This window comes from Chelonia mydas, chromosome 5 (genome assembly GCF_015237465.2).
Source record: "Chelonia mydas isolate rCheMyd1 chromosome 5, rCheMyd1.pri.v2, whole genome shotgun sequence".
NCBI lineage: Eukaryota > Metazoa > Chordata > Testudines > Cheloniidae > Chelonia > Chelonia mydas.
This window is the reverse complement of record NC_051245.2, coordinates 127,209,059-127,226,890: the sequence shown is the minus strand read 5'-3', so window position 1 is coordinate 127,226,890 and position 17,832 is coordinate 127,209,059. Positions and strand designations below refer to the sequence as shown.

General features: G+C 46.0%; 1 protein-coding gene across 3 annotated transcripts in view; it reads left to right on the top strand.

Moving 5' to 3' along the window:
- The window catches only part of LOC102942875 (neuronal acetylcholine receptor subunit alpha-7), a 144,316-nt gene that overhangs the window by 18,443 nt on the left and 108,041 nt on the right, over nt 1-17,832 (top strand). For 2 of the 3 annotated variants that reach the window (XM_043547285.1, XM_007052706.4), the window contains exon 2: nt 4,859-4,998. The exons of the other annotated variant lie outside the window; for it this stretch is intronic. In XM_043547285.1, the coding sequence (XP_043403220.1) occupies nt 4,859-4,998 (140 nt within the window). The remainder of the gene's footprint in view (nt 1-4,858; nt 4,999-17,832) is intronic. 3 annotated transcript variants of the gene reach the window in all.

Below are 17,832 nucleotides of genomic sequence, written 5' to 3'. Positions count from 1 at the left end.
AGAGGAATGCTCAGTGGTACAATCCATAAATAGTGCCTGCTGTCTGAGCACAAGGCTCCAGCAAGAGGTTCTCAGATACAGCCAGGTCCTGCACCTTTAAGGGCTTTAAAAATCAGTGTCAGGTTACACTTTGAATAACTTTACAATCAAAGCAGCTAACCAAGGGGTACAGAGCCCCGGAGTCGTAAGGAGACTATGCAACGTGCAGTACCACAAATGGGCAGCTCTTCCCGGGACGCATGCTGCTGCCAACTCATACCAGACTCAACGTCACCTGAGCCGGTAGCACCACTGAGCGCTTCTCCTGCATTGTCTCCCCCAGGCCTTCAAAGCACTTTGCAAACGCCAGTGAATTAAGCCTCACAGCCACCATTTGAGAGTAGGACAGTAAGTATTATCTGTACGACCCACACTAGCACAGTGTGGCTCTGTTTCCCTCTAGTGGCTAGACACTTATAGAGGTTTGAGTCCACAACCTTTGAGCTTAGGAGGCCAGTTAATTAAAGCTAGCCCTGTTCCTCCTCTCTCTCTTTTTGCACTTCTTTCCTGTATCTCTTCTCAGCCTTGGACTGATGGGCCAATTGAGTTCGTTACTCCCAGTCAGCTTCTCCTGGGGCAGTAATTGGCCTCTAAGGGATCAGAGTGCAGGCTCACCTACTCACTCCCTGCACTCGGTCACACTTGCTTACTAACTTCATAGAGTTTAAGGCCAAAGGGGACCATTAGCTGATCGAATCTGATCTCCAGTATATCACAGACCTTTACATTTTACCTAGTTACCCCTGTCACTTGTGTTTGGTTCAAATATTTCTTCCAACGCTTGATTTGAAGACATGAAGAGATGGAGAATCCACCACTCCCCTTGGGAGTTTGTTCCCACGGTTAATCACCTTCACTGTTAAACATTTGTGCCTTCATTCTAATTTGAATTTGTCCAGCGACAGCTTCCAGCCATTACACTAAAGAGCCCATTAGCACCCAGTATTTTCTCCCCCTAGAGCCCTTTGGGATCGTCTATTTTATCTGCAGCACTGCCTATAGTTAAGGTTGCCTTACACTTTCTGTTATAAGACTGGTTTCAGTTGCTTATAACTTTGCCAGACTTTCTGCCCCCAAGCTTGTTCTCTGCTTGAGGCTGAATTAAAAAAAATTCACAAACATGGGTCAGCCATTTCCATGAAGAAAGTTAAGGGAAAATACATTGTGTTGCCAGCATTTAACTTTTTTCCAATCCATTTCTTTGAAGAGCTCCAGTGCCTCTGTGCTTTGGAGCAAAAACTAGAAATGAGGCAGGAGGGTGGTCCTGGGGTTAGAGGGGTGCATTGTGCTCCTCACAGAAAATCCACCCAGATCTGGCAAAGTTAGAAGCCTTTGCACATGCTCAGATATGGTTCGTCTTGCTTCTAAAATCTCAGAATGTTCCGACTGCACTGGGCACACTCCAGCCTCACTGCCTTCATATGCACCGAGGGTACTTCCCAGCTCCCACCACCTTTCATCCACTCTGAGCGTGCTCATAGGCCCCACAGTGCTTGGCTCCACATGCGGAACAACAGCAGCAGCCGCCTCTGTAGCCTAGAGGAAGGTGTGTTTGGTTGGAAGCCAGCAACAGACCAAAGTGTCTCAGCATTTCTACTGACTAATGGTAATATTTCTGTGTATCCAGGCCTTTTTCTTGAGCCAGGCCTAATGCCTCCACCATAGAAGGGAGACAAGTATCGTTCCCACAATGAGGTAATGGCAAAGTCGTGCATTATCACTTCTGGCAGAGCTGGAACACATGCACATCTAATATGGCAGACTATAGTCACACCCACACAACCTTTTAGAATGAATAGGGCAAATCTGTGTGCTTGGTAACCACACTGCGCAGAAAAGGCCAAGATTAGTACCCAGAAATTCTGATTCAGGCTCTTCTACTGCTGGCTGGGGAATGGCTAAGTAAAGCACTAGCAAAATGTGTACTGCATTCCCCACCCCACAAAGGCTAGTCCACATATAGGATAACAACCTACTACTGCTACCAGTTACTCCTTTGTCTCAAATGGTAGCAGTCTGTGTTGTAGATCTAAAGGTCCTGCATTCAGATCCTGATGATAAACCCAGGAAGGGTCAATCTGGTTCTAAATAATGGTATTACTATTTTATAGCTTTCTTTATTAAAAAAAAGAGAGAGAGAGAGAAAGAGAGAGAGAGGAAATTGCATTTAAAAAAAACCCTATGTTAAAGGCCATTAAGGTTGCAAAGTCAAGCATTCTAATGCCAGGAGATGCCAGATTTAAGGTTGACTGTACAACTTCAAATCAGCCCCCTTGTGAGTATGCATTACGATACAGTATTTAATTACATAATCACATTTTCCATAGCACCCTTGCCTGATTAGTGCATACATTAGTGCATACATAGTGCATTAGTGGATAGTGAAAGAGGCCATTCTCTTGTGCTTAAAGACAAGAGCTCTGGGTTCTATTCCTGGTTCTGCTACACACTTCCTGTGTCATGTGGGGCAAGACTGTACCACAATGCATCTGCACAAGGGAAGTGAATGATGGTTTCACCTCATGTCTGGTGTCACTTTTGAGCAATTGACTTTTCAACTTTACCATTTTTCCAATAGTTATTTTGGATGCAATTTCATACTGGCCACCGGAAAAAAGATCCAGTCCCAAAGACCGGGGCCAGATTTGTGCATCTCACTACCAGTCCCCAGACCCAGAAATTACAACCTCCTGTTACAGAAAAATGCCACAATTTAGTTCATTCCAACTTCACACCACGGAGTTTTCGGGGCTTTCGAGAGAGAGAAAACCAATCATCTCCCTGGTGACCGAAGCACTGAGTATTTTAAAACTGTGCTGGTCTAATTTTTCTAAAAAAATTATTTTAATCTGTCCCCAATCTCACCTCTCTTCCTGCTCAGAGGCTGCTGCAACAAAACGAGATGACAGCCTGATTAGACAGGCCAACCATTTGTGACACCAACAGCTGCCTTGGCAATTCGCCAAGAACCTCCAGGCTCCAAACTGCATGCAGATGTACATAATTTCATAGATAAAAAATGAAATGCGCACAAACACATGGCTACAAATCCCAACACAATGGGCTATATAATCACTGGGATATGTTGCTGGTCTCCAAGTTGAGCGGGCGCCAGCAATTGCCCAATACTGAGAGAGGACACAACATCGGATGATAATCATAGACTATCAGGGTTGGAAGGGACCTCAGGAGGTCATCTAATCCAACCCCCTGCTCAAAGCAGGACCAATCCCCAATTTTTGCCCCAGATCCCTAAATGGCCCCCTCAAGCATTGAACTCAAAACTCTGGGTTTAGCAGGCCAATGCTCAAACCACTGAGCTATCCCTCCCCCCATAATGGAGGACTTCAGCTGCCAAAATATTAACAGGCCCATGAAGGCACCGTTTTGAGAAGAAATTTCTCAACCCATAAAGAATTGCTTCTTGGAACAGAGGATGCAGGAGGAGATATGTTTGACTCTGTCCTAAGTAATGCACAGGAGAGCCTGGTTTAATGAAGCTAAAGGACCACAATGGTAGTACAGTCTACACTGTTGTGAATAGAGGGATTTTCAAACGCTAGCATAGGGTGGCTTCTGGAGGGGAAAAAACACAGGCCAATTTAAACAAAGCTAAAGAGGCAAAACAAGGAGTAGTGGTCTCAAGTTGCAGTGGGGGAGGTTTAGGTTGGATATTAGGAATATCCATGTGACACACATGGCAGTTGAGGCTACGCAGATTATCGAAGCAAAGAGCTGTAGGGTTTTAAGAGGAATGAGACATTTATATGGGGCTAGACTGTGCTTGTTTGGCACAGGCCTGTGTTGAGGGGCAGCAGGGAGGCACTCAGAGAAATAACACCTCCCACAGCTCTACTCCTTTCGCTGCTGTACCCTTGGTAAATTCTGGCTGCAGTGAAACTCAGTGCAAATTTGAGCATTGACTTCAGGGAAGCCAGGTGTGCTGGTTAGCACATGGGGACATGAAGTCATAGCTCTGTCTATTTCCCACCCCCTGCAGCACCCCTACAGGAACATCTCGATAGCAAGCCTGCACCTCCCCTGAACAAAGGCTGCAATTCTGCCCAGCCCCTGTGAGCACTGCCAAGGGCAAGGAGGAGGCTCTTTTCTGCCTCCCCCAGACATGAATGGTCACAGAGGGGCAGGCCCAATCAGATCCATTGATAACAAGTACCCCACAGTTAACTTAGATAGGATAAACACACATACAGATGTCAATGTAATGCCAGCTCTCGGGCTTCAGGACACAATGCAGCCACTCAGAGCTGGGCCAAGTTTTTTTGACTCTTGGTTTTTGCCTTAAAAAACAATAAAAATGCATTTGTCAGTGCTCTAGAACTATTTACAGATTCAGGCAGAATTCTACTAATAGTTTCAGCCAGGAAATTTTTTTTTAAATTTTTTGAAATGTTTTGTTTCGAAACACTAATATAGTTGGAACCCTCCCTCCCCCACCCCACAAAAGCGGAAACACCTGGAAATGACCAAATCTAAAACCACATTGTAGTTTGGGCTTTCCTGCCTTAGAGAGCTTCAGCTGCATGTTTTGTCATGTGGCACTAAAGATTCCTAGCCAGCTTATATACCTCTAGCTCTTTGGCTGCTCCGCGATAGAAACACATGCAGTGCACTATGTTTTATGAAACCATAGAATGGAAGATGTGTTCGATATGGGCAAACTTGAGGAGGTCTTTACTTTCTGGGAATCTGCTTCTCTGTTTTAGAAGATCAAAATAAGCTACGGAGGATTCAGAAATAAAATGGACTTTCTGATCGGGCCAGATGATTTATGTCACCATCTTTTTTTCCCCTCCAAAAGTTTCCCAGCAGGGTGAAAACCAAAGGCGTCTGTACAGAGAACTGTTGAGGAACTACAATCGCCTTGAACGCCCCGTAGTGAATGATTCCCAACCTCTTATTGTTGAGCTACAACTTTCTTTGCTGCAGATAATCGATGTGGTAAGTCAGCAGCAATTCTGCTTCTTGGGCATAACCTCATCAAGGTAACGAATTCAGCTGCTGTTGTAAATGGTGTAGGGACGGCATGTTGCCTCTTAATCAGACTGCTATAGAATGGAATTTGAGAACAGAATGGTTTGGATTAGGGATTTTGCAGAATGCTAACACATGGGTTTGTCACTTCGGAATACTAATACCACTCTAAATGCACAGATGTCCCTGACAACATGAGAAACGTGTTGATTAATTATGTAGCTTTTTAATGATATTACATAAAAACACTGTACATCTAAACAGCTTATGAACCATGTGTTACTACAAATTAATAAGCATGTGCTATTCCCAGAGCCAGCCTCCAAGCTGTAGTTATGGGCTCTGTGCTATTTCTGGAGCTACTCCTGAGGACGTGTGTGCTGGGCAATTGTACGTGGGCTGGCCTGGAATGGCTATATGAGGCAATACACAAGAGGGGCACTGGAACAATTTGTATAGTGGGGGAGCTGAATGCCATTGGACCAAACTGTAAACCCCGTATATGAGGAAAAGCACTCCAAGCCAGGGACTGCAGCTGCACCCCAGCACCTCTAACTCCAGTACCCCAACACACAATGGCACCAGTTTGCAGAGACGGCAGTGCCTGTCTGTCTACAAAAACTGGTATGGCTGGCACTCCAACCCCTCTGCCAAACAGCCAGATGGCAGCAGCAGCTGCTTCTTGCTGGCAGGGCTGGCTCTAGGATCTTTGCTGCCCCAAGCAAAAAAAAATTTTGGCCGCCCCCGCTTTTTTTCGTGACCCCCCGCCCCCGGCTCCACCCCAACTCCGCCCCTTCTCAACACCTTTCCCAAATCCCCGGCCCCACCTCCTCCCCCGGGCGTGCCCCATTTCCCCCCCCCCCCCCCGCTTCCTGCGGCTCCCCCCGCACTGCCCTAGCTCACCTCCGCTCCGCCTGCTCCCCTGAACACACCGCCACTCCGCTTCTCCCCCTCCCTCTCAGGCTTGCTGCTTCAAACAGCTGTTTGGTGCATGGCAAGCCTGGGAGGGATGGAGGGAGGGAGGAGCAGCGGCGGCAAGCTCAGGGGAGCAGGTGGAGGCCAGCTGGGGCGGCGGGGGCACATTTCTAGGGGTGGCATGGCCTAGAGCCGGCCCTGCTTGCTGGCTTCTGAGCATGCAAACAAGGGTGGGGGAGTGCAGAGTGCTGTTAGTCATGAGTGCAAGATGCAGAGAGAGTGAGCGGGGTAAGGGGCCAGCTGCAGCAGAGTGGGTGTAGATGTAACATGAAGCACCCTATGAGTCACTGGCAGCAGGGGTCAAACCTAGGACCTAGAGAATCTTAAAGCATGAGCTGCTACTGTAAGCACTAGAGGCCCTTTCTGTGTTAGCCAAGGCCTGGCAGAGTTGGGGGGGCAGGGGGAAGATATGCCCCACAGTGAACTTAAACATGCAAAATAATCCAAGTCAAAATCTCCCCTCCACGGTGAGGAGGGTTTCATTATATAGAACAGCAGCTAACCCCCCCAGAAATAGTCTGACCCTTGCATTCTAAATACAATATATTCCCTAGACAACTGACTGCATATGTAGTGTCTACCCACTACATTGCAGCCCCTAGAACTACGGTGTGCGTCGTAGCCTTGTCCTCTGCATGCACTGGCACACCACCACCCTCTTTTTATTGTTATTGGCAGTCTTTTTTTTTTTTAAACACAATAACGATAGAGTTTCTTGGTTTTCTACCAACCTGAGGAATGACGCTGTACTATTTTCAAAAATCATCTATCTTGTCCTCTAGCCCAAGGATAACTTGGGGAGAGGGGGAATTACAGAAACAGATTCATAGATTCATAGATTCATAGATATTTAGGTCAGAAGGGACCATTATGATCATCTAGTCTGACCTCCTGCACAACGCAGGCCACAGAATTTCACCCACCACTCCTACAAAAAAACCTCACACCTATATCTGTGCTATTGAAGTCCTCAAATTGTAGTTTAAAGACCTCAAGGAGCAGAGAATCCTCCAGCAAGTGACCCGTGCCCCATGCTACAGAGGAAGGCGAAAAACCTCCAGGGCCTTCCAATCTGCCCTGGAGGAAAATTCCTTCCCGACCCCAAATATGGCGATCAGCTAAACCCTGAGCATATGGGCAAGATTCATCAGCCAGATACTACAGAAAATTCTTTCCCGGGTAACTTGGATCTTACCCCATCTAAAACCCATCACAGTCCATTGGGCCTATTTACCATGAATATTTAATTACCAAAGCCATGTTATCCCATCATACCATCTCCTCCATAAACTTATCGAGTTTAATCTTAAAGCAAGATAGATCTTTTGCCCCCACTACTTCCCTCGGAAGGCTATTCCAAAACTTCACTCCTCTGATGGTTAGAAACCTTCGTCTAATTTCTAATCTAAATTTGCTAGTGGCCAGTTTATATCCATTTGTTCTTGTGTCCACATTGGTACTGAGTTTAAATAATTCCTCTCCCTCTCTGGTATTTATCCCTCTGATATATTTATAGAGAGCAATCATATCTCCCCTCAACCTTCTTTTAGTTAGGCTAAACAAGCCAAGCTCCCTGAGTCTCCTTTCATAAGACAAGTTTTCCATTCCTCGGATCATCCTAGTAGCCCTTCTCTGTACCTGTTGCAGTTTGAATTCATCCTTCTTAAACATGGGAGACCAGAACTGCACACAGTACTCCAGGTGAGGTCTCACCAGTGCCTTATATAACGGTACTAAGACCTCCTTATCCCTACTGGAAATACCTCTCCTGATGCATCCCAAGACGACATTAGCTTTTTTCACAGCCATATCACATTGGCAGCTCATAGTCAACCTATGATCAACCAATACTCCAAGGTCCTTTTCCTCCTCCGTTACTTCTAGTTGATGCGTCCCTAGCTTATAACTAAAATTCTTGTTATTAATCCCTAAATGCATGACCTTACACTTCTCACTATTAAATTTCATCCTATTCCTATTACTCCAGTTTACAAGGTCATCCAGATCCTCCTGTAGGGTATCCCTGTCCTTCTCTAAATTAGCAATACCTCCCAGCTTTGTATCATCTGCAAACTTTATTAGCACACTCCCACTTTTTGTGCCCAGGTCAGTAATAAAAAGATTAAATAAGATTGGTCCCAAAACCGATCCCTGAGGAACTCCACTGGTAACCTCCCTCCAACTTGACAGTTCACCTTTCAGTAGGACCCGTTGTAGTCTCCCCTTTAACCAATTCCCTATCCACCTTTCAATTTTCCTATTGATGCCCATCTTATCCAATTTAACTAATAATTCCCCATGTGGCACCGTATCAAACGCCTTACTAAAATCTAAGTAAATTAGATCCACTGCGTTTCCTTTATCTAAAAAATCTGTTACTTTCTCAAAGAAGGAGATTAGGTTGGTTTGGCACGATCTACCTTTTGTAAAACCATGTTGTATTTTGGCATGCCCCAAAAACAAGGCCCCTTTTGGGGGGAGGTTTTTAAAATACCTAGATGAAAACTTCCTTTGAGAGCATTTCTTTAAGCACTTTATCTCCCGGATGTCATCCTGGCTGTTCCAGTGAATTTAAATTTTTATATCTCTTGCACATGAGCCAAAGTAGGAAAGATTTACTTTATAAAAGGAGGTCAACTAAGCAGTTATATGCTTTAAAAACAAAGCTTTTGCTCTTTGTCTAATGCTCCAGATGTTGTGGGGGCATTAGCTCTGATCAGGAATGACCTCTTCCCAGACAAGCATGCTATAAGTCCCCTTTGCAGCACTGATCATTAGAAAAGGGTCCCAGATCCAAACAAATCCAAACTTGGGGGACGTTCAGACCCTAAGACATCCATACAGCGTCCATTCAATTAAAATAAAAACAATTCTAGCCTGGCACGACGGCAGCAAGAGACAGGGTCTGGAGAATATTAGAATCTCTGCTTTTGCACATGACATGAGGGTTATGTCTTGAGGTCCAAAAAAGGTCACCAATTGTACCATGTTTTCAGCCTCAATTCTGGTTGATTGACAGACTAGCATTGAATGAAACCATTTATCTTCTCTTCCTAAGTGTCCATTCCCAGGGATGCAACCTTGCCACCTGTGCAAATCAGAGAAATTATTTTGTATAGAGGGTGCCATTAAAGTGGCTTGCTTCCCCTTATCTCCTTCATAGGAGGAGAAGCTGTCCATCCGCATTGCTTAGGAGCCGATTTAGCAAAGCACTTGTGTCCAGCCTTTTCCAGCACAGCACTGAAAGCATGTGTCTAAGGCTATGTCTACCCTAGAGAGCTTACAGCGGCACAGCTGTACGGATGCAGCTCTGCTGCTGTAAGGTGTGTTTTTTCACACCCCTGAGCAATGTAAGTTTTGCCAACATAAGCGGTAGCGTAGGCATGGCTGAAGTGCTTTGCTGAATCAGGCTATTTTCTGCCTAGAGAGCAGCTGCTTTCAAGTTGAAGGGCATGAGTAGCTCACCACCTTTCTCAAATATCTTTTCTAAACCACCTCTTGTTGCCAGACTCTCATATTATTAAAGATGCAAGGTGGGCGAGGTAATATCTTTATTGGACTAACTTCTTTTGGTGAGACACACAAGCTGTTGAGCTTACACAGAGCTCCTCTTCTGGTCTGGGAAAGATATTCCATGCATCACAGCTAAATACAAGGTGGAACGGATTGTTTAGTATAAGTAAAAAGAAAAGGAGGACTTGTGGCACCTTAGAGACTAACAAATTTATTTGAGCATAAGCTTTCATGAGCTACAGCTCACTTCATCAGATGCTTATGCTCAAATAAATTGGTTAGTCTCTAAGGTGCCACAAGTACTCCTTTTCTTTTTGTGGATACAGACTAACACGGCTGCTACTCTGAACCTTAGTATAAGTAGTTAGCACATATTGTAAAGGGACCATTCAAGGTAGAGTGGCTTGTTAGTACCTCTGCAGTCATAGGACTGAGGGGGTTAATGGGTTACAGATTGTTGTAATAAGCCATAAATCCAGGGTCTCTGTTCAGTCCCTGATTTTTAGTGCCTAGCAGAGTTATGAATTTAAACTTCCAGGCTTCTCTTTTGAAAGGGTTGTGCAGGTTTCCTTTGAGGATGAAGATGGAGAAGTCAGACAGAGTGATTGCTTTGTGAAAAGTGTTCAGCCACAGAGGATAGGTGTTTTTTGTCTTATCTTCCTGTGTGAGATCATTTGAGAACATAGTGATTCATAGAAGATTAAGGTTGGAAGAGACCTCAGGCGGTCATCTAGTCCAACCCCCTGCTCAAAGCAGGACCAGTCCCCACTAAGTCATCCCAGCTAGGGCTTTGTCAAGCCGGGCCTTAAAAACCTCTAAGGATGGAGATTCCACCACCTCCCAAGGTAACCCATTCCAGTGCTTCACCACCCTCCTAGTGAAATAGTGTTTCCTAATATCCAACCTAGACCTCCCCCACTGCAAACTGAGACTATTGCTCCTTGTTCTGTCATGTGCCACCACTGAGAACAGCCCAGCTCCATCCTCTTTGGAACCCCCCCTTCGGGTAGTTGAAGGCTTTTATCAAATCCCTCTGCACTCTTCTCTTCTGTAGACTAAATAACCCCAGTTTCCTCAGTCTCTCCTCATAAGTCATGTGCCCCAGCCCCCTAATCATTTTCATTGCCCTCTGCTGCATAGTGGTTCGGGATTATTTAGAAAAGCTGGAGGAGCACAAGTCCATGGGGCCAGATGTGCTTCATCCGAGAGTGCTAAAGGAGTTGGCGGATGTGATAGCAGAGCCATTGGCCATTATCTTTGAAAACTCATGGCGAACGGGGGAGGTCCTGGACAACTGGAAAAAGGCTAATGTAGTGCCCATCTTTAAAAAAGGGAAGAAGGAGGATCCGGGGAACTACAGGCCAGTCAGCCTCACCTCAGTCCCTGGAAAAATCATGGAGCAGATCTTCAAGGAATCAATTCTGAAGCACTGAGAGGAGAGGAAAGTGATCAGGAACAGTCAGCATGGATTCACCAAGGGGAAGTCATGCCTGACTAATCTAATTGCCTTCTATGATGAGATAACTGGCTCTGTGAATGAGGGGAAAGCAGTGACTTTAGCAAAGCTTTTGACACGGTCTCCCACAGTATTCTTGCCAGTAAGTTAAAGAAGTATGGGCTGGATGAATGGACTATAAGGTGGATAGAAAGCTGGCTAGATTGTCAGGCTCAATGGGTAGTGATCAATGGCTTCATGTTTAGTTGGCAGCCGGTATCAAGTGGAGTGCCCCAAGGGTCGGTCCTGGGGCCGGTTTTGTTCAATATCGTCATTAATGATCTGGAGGATGGCATGGATTGCACCCTCAGCAAGTTTGCAGATGACACTGAACTGGGAGGAGATGTAGATACACTGGAGGGGTAGGGATAGGATACAGAGGGACCTAAACAAATTAGAGGATTGGGCCAAAAGAAATCTGATGAGGTTCAACAAGGACAAGTGAAGAGTCCTCCACTTAGGATGGAAGAATCCAATGCACTGCTACAGACTAGGGACCAAATGGCTCGGCAGCAGTTCTGCAGAAAAGGACCTGGGGACTACAGTGGACGAGAAGCTGGATATGAGTCAACAGTGTGCCCTTGTTGCCAAGAAGGCCAATGGCATTTTGGGATGTATAAGTATGGGCATTGCCAGAAGATCGAGGGACGTGATCGTTCCCCTCTATTCGACATTGGTGAGGCCTCGTCTGGAGTACTGTGTCCAGTTTTGGGCCCCACACTACAAGAAGGATGTGGAAAAATTGGAAAACGTCCAGTGGAGGGCAACAAAAATGATTAGGGGACTGGAACACATGACTTATGAGGAGAGGCTGAGGGAACTGGGATTGTTTAGCCTGCGGAAGAGAAGAATGAGGGGGGATTTGATAGCTGCTTTCAACTACCTGAAAGGGGGTTCCAAAGAGAATGGCTCTAGACTGTTCTCAGTGGTAGCAGATGACAGAATGAGGAGTAATGGTCTCAAGTTGCAGTGGGGGAGGTTTAGGTTGGATATTAGGTAAACCTTTTTCACTAGGAGGGTGTTGAAGCACTGGAATGGGTTACCTAGAGAGGTGGTGGAATCTCCTTCCTTAGAAGTTTTTAAGGTCAGGCTTGACAAAGCCCTGACTGGGATGATTTAGTTGGGGATTGGTCCTGCTTTGAGCAGGGGGTTGGACTAGATGACCTCCTGAGGTCCCTTCCAACCCTGATATTCTATGATTCTATGATCTCTTCAGGTCCACAGATGCACAAAGGGCCCTCTTACTCCTCTGCATTTCCAGGTAGCCACGTCACAGGCCAGAAGGGATCATTGTGATCATGTGGGCTGATTTCCTGAATACTACCAGCATGTATCATTTTACCCAGCCATTTCCTTTTAGAGAGCCATCAGGCTTGATTTAAAAAGACTTCAAGTAATGGAGAATTTATTACATGCCTGAGTAAATTGTTCCAAAGGTTAATAACCCTCACTGTTTAACATTTGGGCCATATTTCTAGTCTGAATTTATCTAGCTTCAGCTTCCAACAATTGGATGTTACGCCTTTGGCCATGAGATTAATAAGCTTTCTACCGTCAGAAATCTTCTCCCCTCTTTATAGACTGTCATCTAGTCACCTGTTAACCATCTCTTGGATAAACTATGTAGATAGAGCTGCAGTGAGGGCATAGTATTTGCAGCCAGGGACCAGCGCTCCGTGGTGCTGGGTGGTGTACAAACACAGAATAAGAGACAGCCTGTGCCGCAGAGAGAGGACAACCTAAGCATAAGATGAGAGAAGATAGGTGGAAGCACCAGGTAACAATGAGACAAAGGTCAGCATGACAAGCAACAGCCCCTTTGTAGGGTCACAGCAGAGAGTTCTAAGGAGCGAGATGAATCAGGGCAATGTGGTGACCGCGCAGATGGTTATGGGTTGCTCCTCCAGGGACAGGGGGTGGCATGAGGGCAGAGTGCAGAGGTGCTCATTTGAAAATTGAATCAATGGGTGTTGACGGCTGGGATCATTACTGGAGGGGAGTCAGGAATTGGCATCTCAACAGCATATGAGGGATGACAGGAAGGGCAGCGATTGGCTGTGAAGGACCTTAAAAGTGAAGCCAGGTACTTTGACGCAGCAAAGAAGCGGGAGCCAGGGGAGGAACTACAAGAAGAGTGACGTACTCAAAGCAATGAGCTAGGGAATATATCTTTGCAGTATCGTGAATGGATATGAAAGCAGTAGGACAGAATAAGTTAAGGCCACAGAGGAAGCAAGCAGTTGAGACGCAAGAGGAGAGCCTGGGTAAGAGTTTTAGCCATGTGGCTGGAGAAGAAAGGCTGGATCTTAGAGGTGTTTGGCAGGAAGAACTGGAAGATGTTTTAGGAATTAAAGTGTGTATGCCAGAAGTTGATACAGAATTTCAGGAATAGTGTCACTGATGCCATATAGGGAGGTATTATCATTGCTTTGCTCCTACTTGGTATCCTCCTGCTTACAGAACCATGTTAGCTCTTCTAGCTACAGCTGCATCAGAAGCTCGTGTTCACTTCGTTCGGCCCCTGACCCTGCCAGCTGGGCTCAGGCGGGGAGCAGAGGGGGCCACTGCCCCAGCCAGGCTCTCTCAGGCAGCTGCTGCACTGCACAGAGTCAGTGACCTGGAGCGGCCAGCTTCAGTCACATGAGAAGCAGCTGCGTCCTGCTTCCCACCTGGGCCCAGCCCCCAGGAAGAGCAGCCAAACGCACCGGGGGAGGTGCAGTGGGAGAAGGGGACAGCCAGCCCTCCCCATCAAGTGACTCTGGAGAGTGCAGTGGACCCGGGCTGGGCACAGGGTCCACTGGGCAGAGGAGACATGTGTGGTGGTCACGTGCCCCCCCAGCATCAGGAGGCACGAGTCGTCTGTGCCTGTCCCCATCATTATTTATCACTCCATCAATTTTTGTCTCATCTGGATGTTTTGCCAGCAATGATTGTATATATTCTTCCAGGTCACTGATAAAAATACTGAATAGTGTCAAGCCAAGAGCAGACCCCTGCGGGACCCTCACTAAAACCCACTTCCAATGGCCTGCTACTGCCTCTCCCATTCAGGGGTGTGTGGGAAGATCCTTAGCTCTGCCCCACGGTGCACTGGCTAGCGGGCTGGGGAAGGATTCGATGCCAGGCATAGGGTGGTGCAGTTCACTTCCTATACCAGAGAATGGTGAGAACCAAGGAGTTGGAGTCACAATCTCAGGCTCAGCAGATAACACAGTTCAACCAGCACCATTCTGTAGCAGGAGTCACAGAATTAGAGCACGTTGCATCACCTCACTGTACTGGTACTTGCCCAGATTGCTAGGCAAAGCCCCAACCCTCACACACTCCACCCGCTGAACTCCCAGGGAAGGTCACCAGAGCTCCTCACACAGTGAAGTTACCAGACCGGGCTGTCAGTGACTAGGAGATGCCCAGAAATCATAGAAATCCCACACGTCCTGGCTATCTTAGGTGCCTGTGCAGTCTGTAGGATAGTGTGCCTATGTACTCGCAGTGCTGTGTTCACCATTGTACAAATCTTACTCGCTTCAGGGATCACTCACTCGCATAAATCACCTTATTGGGCCTAATGGAACCATGCACACGAGTTCACCAACAGGAGTAAGCCTTGCACAACTGGCTGGAATTGTTTACTGCTTTCCCTGTCCAGGAAGGGAACATGAAAAGAAAAAAAAACAGACCAGAATTTACCAGCCTGTTTTAAAATTGCATGACAGGATTAGGGGGATTATCCCACTGGTTAGCCCAGTTCACCTCTCTCCTTCTATTAGACGAGGACCTGGCTTGACATCACATCTATAAAACATTATACCGCAGCTGGAGGAATCTGCTTCCACACTGGCTCTCTTGAACCAAGTCAGGTCTAAACTCAACCAACATGGTGAAAAACAGGTTCTGTGGCATACAGACTCCCTTCTGCAACATGGAAAGGCAAGATGCCTCTCAAGGTTCCATAATTTGCTCTCCATAATGATGAATGCCACGTCACATGGAGAAATCCACATCCTCCCCCCTTCACAAATGTAATGCCAACAGACCCCGGTTGTCGGCAGGCGGGATTGAACCTGGGACTTTTGGAGCTTAGTGCATGAGCTTCTACTGCATGAGCTTAAAGCCATATGACTGTTAGCTAAGGCTGCAGAGCAAACTCATTAATCTCTCTCTACATGGTCTCAGTGCCACTAGATGGGACAGAACACCACACCCAGGAGGTGTGTGGGTTACACAAATAAAAATTTAAAAGCATAAATTGCTTGGATTAGGTTTGATGCTGCTGGCACGAGCAGTTTGTCTCTGGGATTAATTTAGCTTTTACTTAGAAGCCAGTTGTAGCAAACCAAAGCCCTTGAGAATGTATTTTCCATATATCAAAGATATGGCACATGGATGCCAGTGCAAGGCACTCTATCACTAGAGCTAAGGTTTCCAGACACAGACCTAAATCACAGCTAAAGCTGACACAGCCCACGTTTGCATGGGAGTCGGTGCACTGCAGAATTGATTAGCCCTTCCAGTCCTGCCCAGAAAACCGATGCTTTCTAGGCACTTCCCTGCGCTGTCAGCTGCAGAGATGTGTATTTGTTGTGCACAATCATACACTATTATTTCTTTTGGAGTCACCCCTACTGGCCACAACTGAGACTGAGGCCCCATCTGTGCTAGATGCTGCACATACACACAGTGAGAGACCGCCCCGTCCCAAAGAGTTGGCTGTCTACCTAGACATAAAGAGTGGGAGGGGAAATAGAGGCACAGAGAGGGGAAACGACTTCCCAGGGTCACACTGCAAGTCACTGGCAGAGCTGGGAAACAGAACATAGGTCTCCTAAATCCCAGTTCACTATGTGACCTCTCCAATGAATTACACTGCATATGTGCCATTTACAATATACCTCATTTGTATGCATGGTCTCCTTCACAGTGCTGTTACCCTCCAGCTCTGTAGCAGAACTCAGTGGATCCCAGCTGATGAGGGAGGGGGCTTGGATGGATGGATGGATGGAGGGCCAGTTACAAGGAACTGTTCCAAGTTGCCCAAAGCCCCACTAATGTAAGGGGGAGCAAAATGTGGTCCAAGAAGAGTGAGAATCCTGACAAAGTATTTTGGAAATTGCCATGTACACAATACTGTGAGCATCAGGCTCTTTTGTTATGCACTTTTTTATTGTAGTATAGTCAGAATAAACAAAAAAGTGTTTATTCATAGACTCTGAAGAAAGGGAAATAGCCGAGTGTTAGATTATGGCTTCAGAAAACTTGCAAATTCTCAGCTTTGTCTCAACATTTCCCATCATATCTGGCTATGGCATTCTTACAGGACTATTGGGACTCATAGAAACCACTTGCCAGACAAAGGGCAAATTTCCTCCAGGACAATTGACTTGCTCCAGAAATTCTGCATCAACCACCTTCCTTAGAACACCATACTTCCTATCAGGAAGTCACCTCCCTATACACCAACATTCCTCATCCCAGCATTGCTGCTTGCCTCAAATATCCACAAGACAATGAACAACTGTTTGAGGTGGACATCTGACATCACCAAACTCATCCATTTCATCCTTACCCAAAACATTTACATTCAAACACTTTGTCCAAACTGTGGAAACAGCCATGGGTACTAGGAAGGTTCTCCAATATGCGAACCTCTTCATGGGCCACCTTGTGGAAGAATTTCTGGAAAAATGCAACTAGAAACTGACTATGTATCTGGATAGTTTTCATCCTCTGGACAGATTTTCAAATTTCCTCAGATTTCCACTACAACTTCAACTACCACCATTGACTCCTGCACCAGCATCAACTTCCTGGATACCACAATCAGCTTCAACAATGGCCCTACGGACAACTTATATACAATAAATGCACAGATCACCACACCTACCTTCACAGATCCGGCAACCATGCCAAACACCAAGAAACCGGTTATCTACAGCCATGGGCTCAGATAACACAGGATAAACTTTCAGGAGAAGGTCTGGGATATACACCTTAAGATATTTAAAACCTTCACCAAACAAGGACACTGTACCGGAGAAGTAGATCACATCATAGAATCACAGAATCATAGAATATCAGAGTTGGAAGGGACCTCAGGAGGTCATCTAGTCCAACCCCCTGCTCAAAGCAGGACCAATCCCCAACTAAATCATCACTGAAGACATTTAACAGAACCAGACCCAGGACCAATCCCTACAGGACTTGTTATGCCCTTCCAGCTTGACTGTGAACCACTGATAACTACTCTCTGGGAATGTTTTTCTCATCAGTTATGCACCCACCTTATAGTATCTCCATCGAGGTTGTATTTCCCTAGTTTGTTTATGAGAAGGTCATGTGAAACAGTATCAAAAGCTTTACTAAAGTCAAGATATACCACATCTACCACTTCCCCTCTATCCACAAGACTTGTTACTCTGTCAAAGAAAGCAATCAGGTTGGCTTGACATGATTTGTTCTTGACAAATCCATGCTGACTGTTATTTATCTTCTAGGTGTCTACAAATTGATTGCTTAATTATTTGCTCAATTATCTTTCCAGGTACTGAACTTAAGTTGACTGGTCTGTAATTCCCCAGATTTTATAGAGTAGCACTATATTTGCCCTCTTCCAGTCCTCTTCCATCTCCCATGAGTTTTTGAAGATAATTGCTAATGGCTCAGATATCTCCTTGAGTATTCTAGGATGGATTTCATCAGGCCCTGGCAACTTGAAGACATCTAACTTTGTCCAAGCACAAATCTCAGCAACAGATTATGTGCTCTCCTTTCAATTCTGCCTATTAAGAATAAAACGTTCCACTCCCCTTTAATGCAAC